Consider the following 15,206-nt stretch of genomic DNA (forward strand, 5'->3'; position numbering starts at 1 on the left):
CTAACAACAAACCCCTCCCCATCCTGTGGGTCAGTAGTCAACAGTCCCCAGGCTAAATGGGGTCAGTATCAGTTTGACCTTCTGACCCTGACCCCAGTATATCTTGACTGTCGTTGACTTCAGAGACAGAGTAATGGAAGCTCAGCTCTATCTTTGGTCTCATGTCCTCATGTCCTCTTCCTCAGGTCCACTGACCTTTGACCACAACTGTGTCTGAGGACACAGTTGTTTTCCCTAATATTACCCATGATTCCCAACAGTTCCAAGACCACAGTGTTTGTCACAATAAAATATCCATGATCTCAGACACAGTAAGGTAGAGTGAACCAATGAATGAGCCACCAGTGCACAGCTGCTGACAACAGCCAATCAATAAGAGAGACCGGGACAAAGGAAGTAGAGTCAGAAGACAACAGGAAATAAATCAAGTTTTTTTCATGTGTGATGAAGCTGATAAAGTTTTAGTTTTACTGGTCACATGCTGATGAAATGGACAGAGATTCCAGGACCGAGTCTCAGATCAGACCGGTCAGGACTGACTCTGGGTCAGAACTTCTCAGGAGTCCACAGTAAAGGTTTGCCACTGTCAGAGAGGGACACAGGCCCAGGTCTGTGAGACAACTCTCCGACTGTGTTTGGAGATGAGAGCCAGAGCTAAACCAGGTGCAGTGAAGACCTAGAATCTAATCTCAGCAGATACAGACCCACTCTGTCCTCTGTGGCCCACTTCCTATTTTTGCTAAACTATTTAAATCCTGTAGACTGTGGATGTGGAACACAGAGAACACCTTTCTACACCTTCTCTGAAAGGTGGTGGATCAGTGGGTGGAGGTTGGACCAGTGTTACCAGGTTATTAAACAGAACTGAAGCCCAGAAACCCTGGTAATGTGAAGTGGAACATCATGTCCGCCTACAGTACCCTCCACATTAATACTGCTTTAATCCCACTCTAAATGGTTGTCTGAGTGTCTGAGCAGAGAACACATCATCACAGAGTCTGAAACTAAACCCAAGACTAATAAAATACTAATCTAATCATAATGTTAAAAGGAATCCAACAATATAGTCAAAGTCAATGCGATTGACAATGGGATGGTCCTGACCCAAATAAAATACAGTTGAAAAAAACAACAACAACTGAGTGGAAATGTGGGGGGAGGGGGGGTGACTCCCCCCTCATGAAACACTTTCTTGTCATGTTCAGACATGTCACCGGTCTGTTGTTGTCAGTGGACTGTGGCTCAGTCACAGGTCCTGAGCTGACAGTTAGAGATTATTATGGAGATAATATTACAGATCAGAACTCTGAGTGTGTGTGAGTGTTTCTGCCCCCCCCCCCCGATAACAGCTGGACACTGGCTGGTGTCAGTGAGTGTAGACAGTGCAGCAGTAGAAGAAAACGCTGGACTCTGAGTCAGAGTGGGGTTTTTTTCTGTCTACATTCTTTCCTTTCCTTTAAAGCAGGTCAGTGAGCCGGAGCTAAATTCTCCGGGGTGTGACCTTAGACCCTAATGAACCATGGAGGAATTCTGGTCTCATCGTGTCTTTTTGTTTGAGCAGAGAACTGGTTCTTACCTGAAGTCCTCTACGCCTCAGTATACTGGAGTCGTCCATGTTGGCGACGTCCACGCTCACCACTAGTTCACAGGCACTTCCTCCAAGGTCTGTCCATGTGGCAGAGGTTACATCACAGCTAAATCAGGATTCTGTTCATGGTATGGACTGACTAAAGTGGTGCACGTCCTGTTTTTGTCTCCATAGAATCTTCTTCTTCTTCTTCTTCAGTGGTGCACGTCCTGTTTTTGTCTCCACAGAATCTTCTGACCACGTAAGGACAGACTGAGGGGAGAGAAGGTCTCTGCTCCGAGGTGTCAGAACCAGTTCGGTAACGAAGGCGTCAGACTTCAGGGAGGTCTATATCACATCACAACACCGTCTTTCTAACTGAAGATCAGGTCTAACCTGGAGCTCGTCATCTGGTGTCCATCACAGCAGGAGAACTTTTAAAACAACTTTCTTTTGGACCGTGATCTCATCACTTTACTGAAAAGTCTTTGGTCTCCGTCACCCTCCAACTCTGGTCTGGTGCTGGTCCACAGTAGGGCTGAGTCTCTCAGATATTCAGGCTCAGCTCACAGCAAAACTTAATGATGACAATTGGGCCTCAGAGGATGGATGGAAGCATGGATGGATGGATGGATGAAGGGAGGAAAAGAGGGAAGTGCACCAGCCTGCTGCCCTCCGGCTTAATTAGAGTCAAGCTGTAACCAGGTCCCACGATCACTGCAAAAATGTAAGTGGGGTGTGAGAGAGCCAGCCGGCTCTCAAGAGTTCCTCTCCACGGGGGAGGCAGTGAGGACACACAGATGGTGTTTGTTTTTGGCCTCTGAATAAGTTTTTTCTGTGTTTGGAAAAAAAAAAAAGGACTCCAAATGTGCTGGACTCACCGGGAGATCCAGAGCGTGGACTGAAACCATCGGGCTGCCTGATGGTTAGCAGAAGACCACGGAGAAGAGATGTTCCCTGGAAACATGTCCACGTCCAACAGTGTCTCCTGAGTCCATGTGATGGAGGACAACTGAAGAGCTACACATTTATCTATACACTGGTCACCTTCTCATCTCCAACAGCCTGCTCTGCAGCTGCCCCCCAGCTCTGTCAGGGTGTAGCTCCAATAGGCTGGAGTGAAAAGAAGATGTGGAACAGCCAAGTAGAACCAAGAAGGTAGAACCAAGAAGGTAGAACCAAGAAGGTAGAACAAGAGGGGAGCAGTTTGTCTCTCTCTGCTCCTTTCTTCTCCCTCTCATCAGCGTTCTCTGCTCCCTCTGATGTGTCACAGCTCACATGCTCTGACTCCTCCTCTGTTCTTTCACCAAACGCTCTCCCTCCATCTCCTCCCTCCCACCTTCTCTCGCTCCAGCAGTGACAGCCAATCAGGCTGCAGACTGAGACAGAGACTGTTTCTCACAATGAATGGATGAAGAACAAAGGCTCCGCCCCCACCCTGCCCGCCTGCTTTCACTCCTCCGCACCGCGTGTCCGTCAGCTCAGCCTCGCTCGTTCTAATCAAAACAAGAGGGTGTGTTCACAGCTACACACACACACACTGTGCGCATGTTTTATGATGGCGCTTGGATGAATTAATCATAAGTGAGATGATCAGAGTCTCTGGAACATTACTGATTCATATCCAAGGCCTAGAAAAGACTGCTGCAGCTGATTCAGTCTTCCAGAGACTGAGGTTTTGAAAGGACAGAATATGTCCATGTTGACAGTGCAGTGTTCTCAGTGTCCTCAGCTCTGCAGTAATGCTGGTAGACAGTCTTCAGATGAAGACTGCAGAGAAACAACAACAACGTTGTCTACAACTCTACTCAGCTGGGGCCAACTGCCTTCTCAGTGAAGGGCCAAAAACTAACAGCAGAGGGCCAAAGTATACTATAGTGACATCTAGCGATGGGCCACATGTGGGTCATCCTTGGCCCACGGGCCAGGATTTTAATACCCAAGGTTCAGACAATGGAGGAAAAACAATCGATAAATACTGCAGCAAAGAAAGAAGGAAAGAAAGAAAGAAAGACACCAGCAGGTCAGGACTGGATTAACAAAGCAGTAAAACCTGCAACCAAAGAAGGACCAGTAGAAACATGACCAGCAGTGTGAGAAAACAAAGACAAATAAAGAGAAGTAATGGGTTCTAAACTGAAGTGTGTCATTTATTCAAAGACTGAGGTGAAGCTTCACTGTTTTACAGTCATTTATTCGACTGTTGTTTCCTAATGTTCCGTTTCTGTACAGCCGTCCCATCATTTCTCTGTCTTGACATTTTTATGAACTTATTTCTAACACCAACACCGAGCTCTGAGAGCCAGGCTTAGTTTCTGAACCAGGAACTGTGGAACAAAGACAGGAGGCAGGAGCCTCAATGTTCTTATTGACCAGGACCAGTAGTTTCTGTCTCCTTCCATTAAACTCAGACTGGCCCTAATGCTCCTCACACGCTCCTCACCCGTCTCCCTCAGCCTCCACCCTGGAGACGTCACAGAGTCAGAACCAAGAGGTAGAGGGCGCTGTGTGTTACAATATGGTTCAGTTTAAACAAACAAATTTATAAATCTTTAACTAAACAGCTAAGATCGTCTGAACCTGTTTGGGTTCTGGCTGTGACTCAGCTCAGCTCGGTTCTCCTCACACCCTGACAGGTCTGGACCACCTGTCCATGAAGACCGTCCAGAACCAGCACAGACGCTGACCCACTGGGAGTCTTGCAGTGTGCACTCAGCTATAATGAAAGCAAAGGTCAAAGGTCCAGAGAGAGGAATGTTCACAGGACCGTGGTCACAGTGATTAGCAGCAGCTGATGCAGGAGCCGTAGACGTAATATCACCGTGTGAACAGGGCTTAACTCCAGTGGTGCTAAAACCCTGGTCTGAGGATCCAGGCTGGTACCATTTCACAGTAAAGTGAGACACTTTGTCCTTCGTATGATGACGAGCCGTGACCTCCGTCCACTCCACACAGGAGGGATGAGTGGGACGTCTCCGACGGATGAGACCGAGTGTAACATCAGCTTCTGTCTATTTGTGGAGAGATGGCTAATATTGACAGAAGGGTTGGATTACTGGTGCACACCACACTAGTGGACCACTGGTGTTGACTCCTGGTACACAGACAGACTGACTCTTGATCCTCAACCCGCAGAGGAAGGAGAATAAGATCCGCAGGAGAATAAGATCAACGGTTCCATAAACAGTTCCATAAACAGAGGTCTCCGTCTCTGAGGCCACGTGTGAAAAACTAAATGTGTGAACTTCAGAGAAGTTCTACTGTCAGGCTGGAGTCTGAGACCAAAGTGGACCCAGAGTGGGAGAACCAACCACAGCTCATGCACCTGTATAGTTGTACTAAACAATAAACTTTAAATCCCAAAACTGTGTTCAATAAACTAACCCTCAGTGCTGCAGGGTCAAAGGTCAATGGACTCTTGTGATTCAACTCTCTGGACCAGACCAGCCATGCTTTCACTGCCACTGAGTCCTCCTCACTGCTGCAGTATGTCCATCGGTTTTGGACCAAAAAAAAATGCTGCCCTCTAAAGTCCAGCTGTGGTTCTGCACAGACTTTTCCTAAGAAGTATTCTGGAAAAAAGTTAAAAATTGAGCGCCCTCCTCCTACATTAAAACAAATAATAATAATAGTTGTTTACAACTGGCGTTACACCCCCGTCTACACCACCCAGTCAAGGAGTTTCCACCGTCTGTCCTCCACCCTTCACTTTCCTCAGCCTCTACTGCTGAAAGCCATTTAAAGGCGACTTGACTCCAATTTTCAGTGAGTTGTTGTGGAGGCTGTGATTATGCGCCGTGTTGTCCAAAGCCACACAGAAAGAGGAAGGGGGGAGGGGGGGAGGAAGAAGAAGAGGAAAGAGGTTTGAAAAGGAGACAGAATTTTAAGCAGCTTTTCCCTGGTGAAGGGGCGGTAGATAAGAAAATGCTGAGTAAGACTGAAAGAGCTTTACACAGTGATGGGGAGGAGGACAGAGGGGGGAGTGGAGACGAGAGACAAACAGCGGACAAACCCAGAACAGGAAAAGAAAAAAAAAAAACAGATACAAGATCAGGTCCAATCTCCTAAAACCTGACCTTAAAAATCAGAGGGTTTCCAGGACTCCCATACAGTATATGACCCCCCCCCACACACACACACACACACACACAGACAGACAAAGAAGATGAGGAGGAGATGTGAAAACACAGACGAAGAGGAGGTGGAGGAGAGAAAGAAAGAAAGAGAGGAAGACAATTAGATTTTCTGATGTCTGTAGAAGTGGATGAGATCATCTGTGGAGAGGAGCACCTGGACAGAACGTCTCCATGTTCCACAGGAGACACTGAGAGGGTCGATGATTGGATCAAAACCCAGAACAGTTGTAGATCAAACAAACCAGTCTTAGTCCAGACCAATGATTTGGTTTTTACTCATGGATGAGATGAAGTGGCGCTTTGGTTGCACTGTGAGGCGAGGACTCCGATGCTGATGCTCTTATTTTGAAAATCCCTGTCATCAAAACCTTTGTCCACAGCCTTCCTGCTCCTACCAAAGCATTTCAATCATGAATTTTTTCTCTTTGATGCTGACACACACACAAAGAGAAAATCTCATTAAAAGACCTTTAGAAACGTCTGGGCTTTTAATCAAACTCTAACGGCAGCGTTGATGACGTTTGCCTCACAGCACACATTTGTACAAGGCTCAGATTTTGTCTTTTGACCTTCTTCTCCTCACATGCTTTTAAACAAACAAGTAAAAGTTGTGGGTGAAATAAAATGGAGAGGATGCAAAGGCGCGGGCGGGGAGAGGGGGGCGGGGGGGTGGGGGGGTGAAGGCAACAAAGAGCATTGACGAGAGTTGAATAAACAGCAGACGGGGGGAGCTCTTAATTACTTCATGTACTGCTTCCATTCAACATCACATTCTGTCATTGGCAGGAAACTCAAGGCAAAAAGTATTAACAGTTTGAACCAAATGGAACAAACAAGTTTGGATTTTTTGTCTGGGAGACGGTGCGTTTTCGTTGTTCAACAAATGAAAACGTAGTCAACAAACACGGCTTCAAATCACGATCTTACTGTTATTATTATTTATGGACCAATCACTGACACCATTCCCAAACTGTGGTGCACGTGCCATCGTAGTTATTCTTCACGGCTAATGTGCTAATTATGCTATGTGCTAACATGAAGTCAATCATCAACAACTTTAAGATGTTGTCCTTCATCACACACACAGACACACAGACACACACCCACTCAAACCCAGGTTTCCTCAGCCTGTGAAGGTCGGTGTCTTTCCTCATGATCACAGATCAATACGTTAGCAGAGTGATGGATGGACAGCAACATAAAACCTTCTGAACGAGAAGGGTGGGGGCAGTGGACGGGGGGGGGGACAGAAACAGTAATTAGATCTTGGTTCAAACCCCGGTGTTGTCAATACAGATCACATATCTGCTGAATCCGACCAGACCTGGGTCTGTGGCTGGGAACCAGGACCAGGTCAGCAGTTAGACCTCTGGAAACTACTGAATACTGCCCTAAACTGTGGTCACACTGGGACCTGAGCCGAGGTCGAAGGGCCTGGACCTCTGTGGGCAGCACTGACTGCAGGTTTTTTTGTTTTTTTTTACCAAAAGTTTCTTAGAATCTAAACCAGACAAACCCCTCGACTTTAACAGGACAAAAACACAATTAATTCAAAAGCAGCGCCTCGTTGTATTAATTAATGATATGACTAATGATCACAATGGATATAATTGCCCCCTCCCTTACATGTTGGACCCATCTGCCCTTGAGTGGTGAAGTGCACGTGAAAGTCAGGGATTAAGTGAAGGACACTAGTAAACAGTCAGAGACACACGGTGGACAGTGTGGGACACGGGCTGTGACCCTGTTAGTCTGATTGATGCTGCGCATTAGGTTCTGGACCAGAGGGTGCTGGTGGGTCGGTTCAGACCAGAACCCATACATCACCGCAACACAAACCAGCTCTGACCTGCTCCATCAGAGAGGCCATCACTCACTCTGCTAATTAACGGCCGTTTTTCTGTGTGTGTTGAAATGAAACCAGCTTATATGAAAAAACAAAATTTTGCACCAGACTACACAGATGTACTTCTCTCTCTCTCTCTCTCTCCCACATCAGTTGAAGTCTTTGAATGGGAAACTAAAAATTCTCTGATGATTCTGTCAACAGAAGACACCACAGTGAAACTCTGACTGAGGATCAACATCAGCTGAAGCTGCACCAACACCACAGCAATATCACAGGCTCCCTCTCCCTCTCTCTCTCTGTGTGTGTGTGTGTGTGTCTGTGATGTATATTTTTTATTATCTGTGATGCTCAACAAAGAACAAAGCAGACGAAGCCTGAGGCCATCAAACAGACCAGAGCCACGGTTTTATCTCCACTCACACTGTTTTTATTAGCTCCAACATCACACACACAACATGTAATATTGCTGTGGGTGTGAGAACCAAACAGAAGACACTGACCCAGACTCCTTTATCCACCGGGCAATTAAACTGTTTTACTGGGGGGAGGAGAGAGGGGTGAACAAATGAGTGGTGGATAAGGGAGTACGTGCAATAACCACAACCTAGATTTACTTTAGTATTATAATTCAATATACCATTATATTTCTATTTTCTTATTCTAAGTATACGTAAACATATACTTAGAATATAAGACAGAAATATAATGTATATAAATATAAGCTTACACAATGCTTATGTATGTGTGTATGTCTGTACACGGCAACAATAATTACCTAGTAATCTACTATCTATCTACTTCTACTAACTGACTAATCTACTAACACCCACTGTTCAGGTTTCCCATATTGACACCAGACGTTTATCAATGTTCCATGTTCTCCAGTCGGAGAAGAGAAAATCATTCTGAACAACATTGAGCTGCTGATGACACATCAATCACCTCCATGTGTCAGAGCAGGTGAAAACATGTTGTAGCTCCAGTTAGCTACAACTACATAAATGCTAACGTCTCTCATTCAGTATGATGGTTACTATGGTGGTCAGTCAAACTGTCATCACTTGTATTGAACTAAAACAGAGTTTAACAGAAACCCACTCAGGTGGCCCCCCCTCCACCCACCCTCTGGCTGGTTTATTTATTCTGTCCGTCAAAGCGCTGCTCCTTCCCCGCTGCTGCTGCAGAATGTTTTCCATCTCATCACGAGACGCTTGGCTGAATTTGTTGGACCTCTGGTCTACTGAGGTGTGAGATGGAGGGAAGAGAGATGGGAAAACATCAAAGGTGGAACACTACTGCTGCCCCCCCCGCCCTTCACATTTGACAGTGAGACAAGTCAGAACACAAACCTTCCTCCCTCCTTCCCTCCCTCTCTCCCCTTCTCTCCTGTTGGACCACAACACTGGCTTCACTGACATTGAGGTGAAATGTTTACTCACATTAAGAATCAGAATATAAGTACGAATACGAGTATTTGAAGTAGAAGTACTGATGACTGATTTGTCTTGGTACTGATATTCTGTTGAGACTTCAGCCAAAAAATTTTACTAAAGGTAATCTGAAATGTAGAAGATGAAGAAGAAGAAGAAGATGATGATGATGATGAAGAGACTTGGTAATCTGATCAAATCACATTCATTGGTCTGGAATTTTGGGCCAAGTTGAATGAAGTTCTGTTCAGGAAAAGAGTCCAAAGATCTAGAGATTAAATAAAAAACCCAGACTAACACCTGTGTGACGTTCCGCCCTGAGGAGATACACTGACATGAAGCTGTTCATTAGTGAAGAGTCTGTTACTGCTGCTGCTCTCCTCCCTGAGCCACTGCAGCCTCTGAGTTCAGACCAGGACACTGCAGTCACAGCAGCTGATCTGAACACACTCCTGTCTCAGGTCTGTCTGGTACCTTCACCGACCGTGGTGGTCCACAGACAAAAACACAAATAAATACAGAATACAACAGTAGACAGGAAAGTCTGTCTGAAACCGAGGTCCAGGACTCAAGAGTCTGGACCACACTCTCACGGACCAATCATCAAAGTGCAACAAAAGGCACAACAAACACATCAACCAATATTAAAGCCAATTCAGAGGTCGTCAAGGTCGAACCCCGTAGGTGTAGCTCTGTCTGCTGACGTCAGAACTTAGTGCCTTCTTCATCGTCTCCATCAGAGAAGGTGGAGGAGCAGGAATTATTCATCATGTTCTCATGTATATTTGAGTGGTGGCTGTGACAGGCTGTTCTCCTTCAGATCTGAGGATGAGGTCACTGTGGACCAGGACTGACGTCTACGTCTGTAGAAGCAAAGAAATGCTGCTTGTACTCCCCCCCCATAGCCTGTAGGGGGTGCGAAAACACATAGAAGCCTTGTTCTTTTTATGTTGTTTCCCTTGTTCTCCTTCAATTCTTTCTTTTTTTTTACAAATAAATATTGACTGCTGTTAGCTGTTAGCACCAAACCTAGTCTGACTATGCAGGGTTTTTACTTCTCACTGTGGAAACTAATTTATCTCTGATTTTTTTTCTTTTCTTTTCAAACACTGATATTAGACGATCCAGGTCGTCTAAAATCAATGAAGATGGAAATCAATGATTTGCTGTGGCAACCCCTGAAAAAGGGACAAAGCCGAAAGAAAAAGAAGAAGAAGAAGATATTAGACGATCCAGGTGCAAAGCACTTTGGGTAATGCTACTGCAAACACAAAAAAACACTCACATGCCACCTGGTACATTTGGAGTTACCAGGCGCTAGGTGGTGGTTAGACACACACACACAGACACACACACACACACAGAGGTGTAGTGGAGCAGGAGTGAACAGGCCATCATCCATTAGTCAAGAGACAAACACCATCTGGACGTCCACAAATGTTTCCCCCGACACACAGGCGCACACACTTTCACTCACAGCCCCAGGGGCAGGACGTTGTCAGTCCATTAACACCCAGAGTGAGACCACCAGGCTTTTAAATTCCCAGACACTGAATAAATCTAAATCTAAACAGATAGATCTAGAACAGGTAGAGCAGAACCCAGACTAATCATTGGTCTACAGCTGCATTATGAATGAATTTGAACTCAGGCTTTAGTCTGCGACCCCACATGGTCTACATCTACGTTACAAAAAAAATTAAATTTAGTTTAATTTTTTGTTTGGTTTTTGTGAACTATGAGCAACAAAATTAACTCAGACTTCAACAACCCCATAATATTTAAATAAACACATTTTAAAAGAAAAAAACTAAACCCTGCCCGTGGGTGGTTTTTATCTCTCCTATGATTTCATGAAACTGAAATAAATCAACGACATTTTACGAACAAAAGAAACTGGAGTTTCTCCAACAGACAACGCGAGGTCTTTACATGCAACAACGCTGCCATCTGTTGGTAACTTTAAGCTGTTACATCCAGATTAAACAAGTTCAAAAGGAAGGAAATTTAATGTGAAGTGGAAATATTTCTGTATGGATTTATTTTTAAACAGTACCTTAGCATTTATTCATTAAAATCTTAGTTAACATGTCATTTAGATGATTTAAAGTCATTTCAGAGAGCGCTGCTTAAACAAAACGGTCTGTTCTGTTCTATCGTCATTAAATTCCCTATAATACCAGCAGGAGTCAGTGTAGAGCTCCATCACAGCCCTGCAGTGTCACTGCAGCAGCATCTTCACCGCTGTCACAAGGGCGTGTGTCTTTGTCCTTGTGTGGACATATTAGGATCAGATTATAAACAAAATCAGGATTAGGATTAGACATGTTTGTAGTACTTTATAGTAAAGGGCTTGAAATGTAATGTGTCTGTGTGTGTGTGTGTGTGTGGGTGGGTGGGGGGTGGAGAGGGGGTGTAAAACATCCTGACTCATTCTGGTCCAGTCTGCATCCATCTGGCAGAGGTTCAGACTCATTCACTCTCTGTGACGCAGCACTTTCAACAAAATCACACGGTGCAGGAACAATCCATTCATGATTGTTATCACAGTCGTAAGACAACAATCAGAACGGACTGTTGACGGTTTCCATACACACACACTGGAAAAGCAGAGTTTCAACATCAACCTACTGTATCTCTACTATCTCTACTATTTTTCACCTGTTTTGTGTCAGTGCTCACTGACAAAAAGCCTCTAATTAATTCATACAGCATTAGCAATTATTAGCATCTTATTATGGCCAGCGGACAAATATGGTGTTTTGGATCAAACTGAGTTGACTAATGTGTGTGTGTGTGTGGGGGGGGGGGGGTTATTCAGTGAACTGGTTCAGTGAACTGTGGTGTGACAGTTAGTGGGTTGGTGAACTGACCAGTCCGGTGAGAGACGGTGCAGACTGGCCCAGGGTCTGGCTCCTCATTCGGACCAGGTTGTTGGCTTCTCCTGCAGCAGCAGCAGCTCCGCCCACAGCTCCGGGCCCTGCGGTGGCTCCAGCACCCCCCTGCCAAGTCAGCTGACTCACCCCGGCGTGCAGACTGCTGGACAGAGGCAGCAGCTGTTTACCTGCAGAGGGAGAGGAGACCGGGTTCAGTTCCAGCCAAACGGCCTTCACAGCTGCACAGCTGAACTTGACAATCCTTAAGATGTGTTTGGTGAGTCATCGTGTCCACGGCCAATCAGACAGGAGGAGCCCCCACCCTCAATAACTGGCTCTGTAAATCATCTGCAGTGCAGCTGTCACTAAACTCTAACCCCAAAGACACGAGAAAGACGTGGAAGTGTGTGTGTGTCACCTGTCATGGCCATGCTGCTGCGTCTGGCCCGGCTCTCGTCCTGACTGAGCTGTCGGTGAAGTTTGGATTTGGTGGCCGACGTGGCTGCAGGTGAAAGGTCAGGGTTACTGAGCTTCCTGAAGAGAAGAGGAGGAGGAGGAGCAAACTCCTTCTGTAAGATGGAGGAAGAGGAGAGAAAGGAATGAGGAGATTGATGATGTCATCCACACTGATGGTCAGTGCTAAGCTAACAGGCTACGCACTAGCATTGTTTGTAAGTGGCTAACTTGTTACAAACTAGCTTGGTGTGAAAACATTGCTAACATGCTAAGTGCTAAATGTCTTTAATAATTTTCCATTCTTTTCTTAGTGAAAAAGTTCTGACCCAGTTTACAGGACTGATCTAGAACAATTCTTCAGAGTGTGTGAGTCATGAGATATGGCTTTAAATATGTACTCAGCACCACCTACAGGCCAGGTAGGGCGGGGCTATAATTAAGACTTCGCCTTAAAGAAACAAAATCAAGTGTGTGTGTTATTTTAATTTCACAAAGGTGACGACAACTTTTCTGTTTTTCTTCCTTTGCAACAGTTTCAGGAACTGATTTATCTATTACATCACCACAACTACTTAAACAAAAACAATCTGACAAACCAACTGTGGAACAGAGAGCAAGTTAGCAGCCGTTAGCTCCCTGAGCTCCTGGTCATTGTAGAGAATGTGAGGTTCTTGTTAAAGGACAGCGTCAGCAGTTTGGTCGAAGTTTCAACAGCAGCAGAAAAATGAGACAAACGTGGGAAATCCCTGACGGAGCGTCCACTGTGTTTCTATTTCACAACTTCACAGCGACAGAGCAGGCAGTGAAGAACAGGGAGTTCAACACATGTGACACCACACTGAAAATTACCCTGCAAGTCTTTGTTAATTGAAGCCTTTCATTTTGACAAATATATTTATATTTTATATTTAGACCTGGTGTGAAAATCTAACCTGGAGAAAGAGAAATGTGTTCTCAACAACATCAGACTTTTTCTATCCACACTGCAGCACCTAGTGAGGTAATCTAAAAATGTAAATTCAAATGTGTTTTTCAGTCCCTTCCCTGAAAGCTCTCACAGGTTGCGCCACCTCCCTGATGTCATGAAAACCACTCCTCTGCCCTGGTTACACAGGTCCAGCAGCCTGAGGTCAGGCCGTCAGTGACCTGGAAACTGACGTTATGACACAAACATGTCTTCTCTATGACCAAACCTAAAGACGAACTTGGTCCACATCCAGACCAGGACCATCCTGGTCCACTTCAAATCTGACCATACAGTCCAGATGTTAGCACCAGGTCTGGACCGCCGTGAAGAGTTTCAGCCTCAGCTCAGTGTGTGTGTGCGTGCGTGTGAACTTTGTTTGTCAAACATGTCTCCAGTGATGCAGAGACGTCCCAGGAGCAGCTTGTTTTCTGGGGCCAAAACAAGGTCATAAATTCAACCAGAACTCAGCACACGTTGACACTTCATCTCCTCACATGGCCACAAGACACAGACACACACACTAACACACACTAACACACTGACACTAGTCTGAGCAGTGAAAACTAAACACACACAGATGTCTCTGTGAGCAGAGCAGGAGACTCTGAGTAAGGTGAGGATGAGGACGATGCTGCGGTTAAACACATCCTCTGGGACAGAGGAGTCGGTGGAGTTGGAGACTAGAATGATCCGGAATGGTGGAGGAGCTCCACCCAGAGGAGGCTCTGAAGGAGAGGATTCTGTTTCATCACTATGGAAACATCTGCAGCTGCAGAGGAACCGACGTCTGCTGGGTCCACATCCTCCTCTGCTGGACCAGACTCTGACAAGACTTTTCCAGAAACATCTGCACAGCACACACACATACACATACAGAGAGGCCACACATTCTATCACTCTGACTCTATCTCTCTGACATCAGCTCCTCGTCTTCCTCCTCCTCCTCCTTTTCTCCCCCTCCTCCTCAGACACTGGTCTTTATCTTTGTCATTTAATTAGTGCTGTAATCAACCAAAAAAAGTCTTAGGTGACTTGAACATGGGGCTGAGGGGGTGGGGACTACATTGTTGGTTGCCTTGGCTGCCTAAATTAATTAGGTTTTGACCTAATTAATCTGCACTGAAATTAATGTCACACACGAGTCTGTGGAGTCGATGATTTCCATAAATATGTAAATGTGTTCATATGAACTCCTCTGTTCACAGCAGCCTGACTTCAGAAACAGCAGCTAAATAATCTGTGAAATCAAACCACAGTTGTTGGTCGGAGGAAGTTAACGCAGAATTTCATCACAGTGGACCCACATTCATCTTTCATCACTTCCTGTCACGCTTCAGTGCAACACGGACCACAGAAACCTATCACTGTGTTCCTACTGTTGACGGTCGGACCGATGGGTCGACTGCAACGCTGCAGCCCAGCTCAGGTCCACAGTCAGGAGGAGCAACTGCTCTGATCCGATGTCAGAAATCAAGACCTGATGAATGGAAGCATGATTCCAAACCTCTCCAGAATTCACAGAGCTAACGAGCTGACAAACAAACAAGCACAGCAGAAATTAGCCTCAGACATCAGGCTGCCTGTGAATGCTAATGAGGCCGATGCTAACGCCCTGCCCTGACAGATATGTGGAGACCCAGGTTGATGAAGGAACAGCTCTAGACATGGAGGAGATTTTTCTTTAGCCTCTCTTTAGCTAGTCTGATGAGACAAGAGGACGTTTATAGAACTACAACAAACTGGCCATCATTATTTTTGTTTCACTTTATGAATCAGGGTCCTCTAAGGTACAACAAGCTCAATGAGAGAAGATTCAACATTAGGGGGCGCTGTCACATCCAACTACAGCTGTCCACACCAGCATCAGCTTAGCTGTAAATGGCCCAACAACAAAAACAACAGAAATACAAGCAGAAAGTGACTCT

General features: G+C 45.5%; 1 protein-coding gene across 1 annotated transcript in view; it reads right to left on the bottom strand.

Moving 5' to 3' along the window:
- Positions 1 to 15,206, bottom strand: part of mast2 (microtubule associated serine/threonine kinase 2) — a 63,267-nt gene that overhangs the window by 39,399 nt on the left and 8,662 nt on the right. Inside the window, exons 2-3 of the mRNA XM_017031008.2 lie at positions 12,277 to 12,427; positions 11,856 to 12,046 (exon numbers count right to left, since the gene is read on the bottom strand). Of these exons, the coding sequence (XP_016886497.1) occupies positions 11,856 to 12,046; positions 12,277 to 12,427 (342 nt within the window). The remainder of the gene's footprint in view (positions 1 to 11,855; positions 12,047 to 12,276; positions 12,428 to 15,206) is intronic.

Source organism: Cynoglossus semilaevis, chromosome 2 (genome assembly GCF_000523025.1).
Source record: "Cynoglossus semilaevis isolate Cse_v1.0 chromosome 2, Cse_v1.0, whole genome shotgun sequence".
Taxonomy (NCBI): domain Eukaryota; kingdom Metazoa; phylum Chordata; class Actinopteri; order Pleuronectiformes; family Cynoglossidae; genus Cynoglossus; species Cynoglossus semilaevis.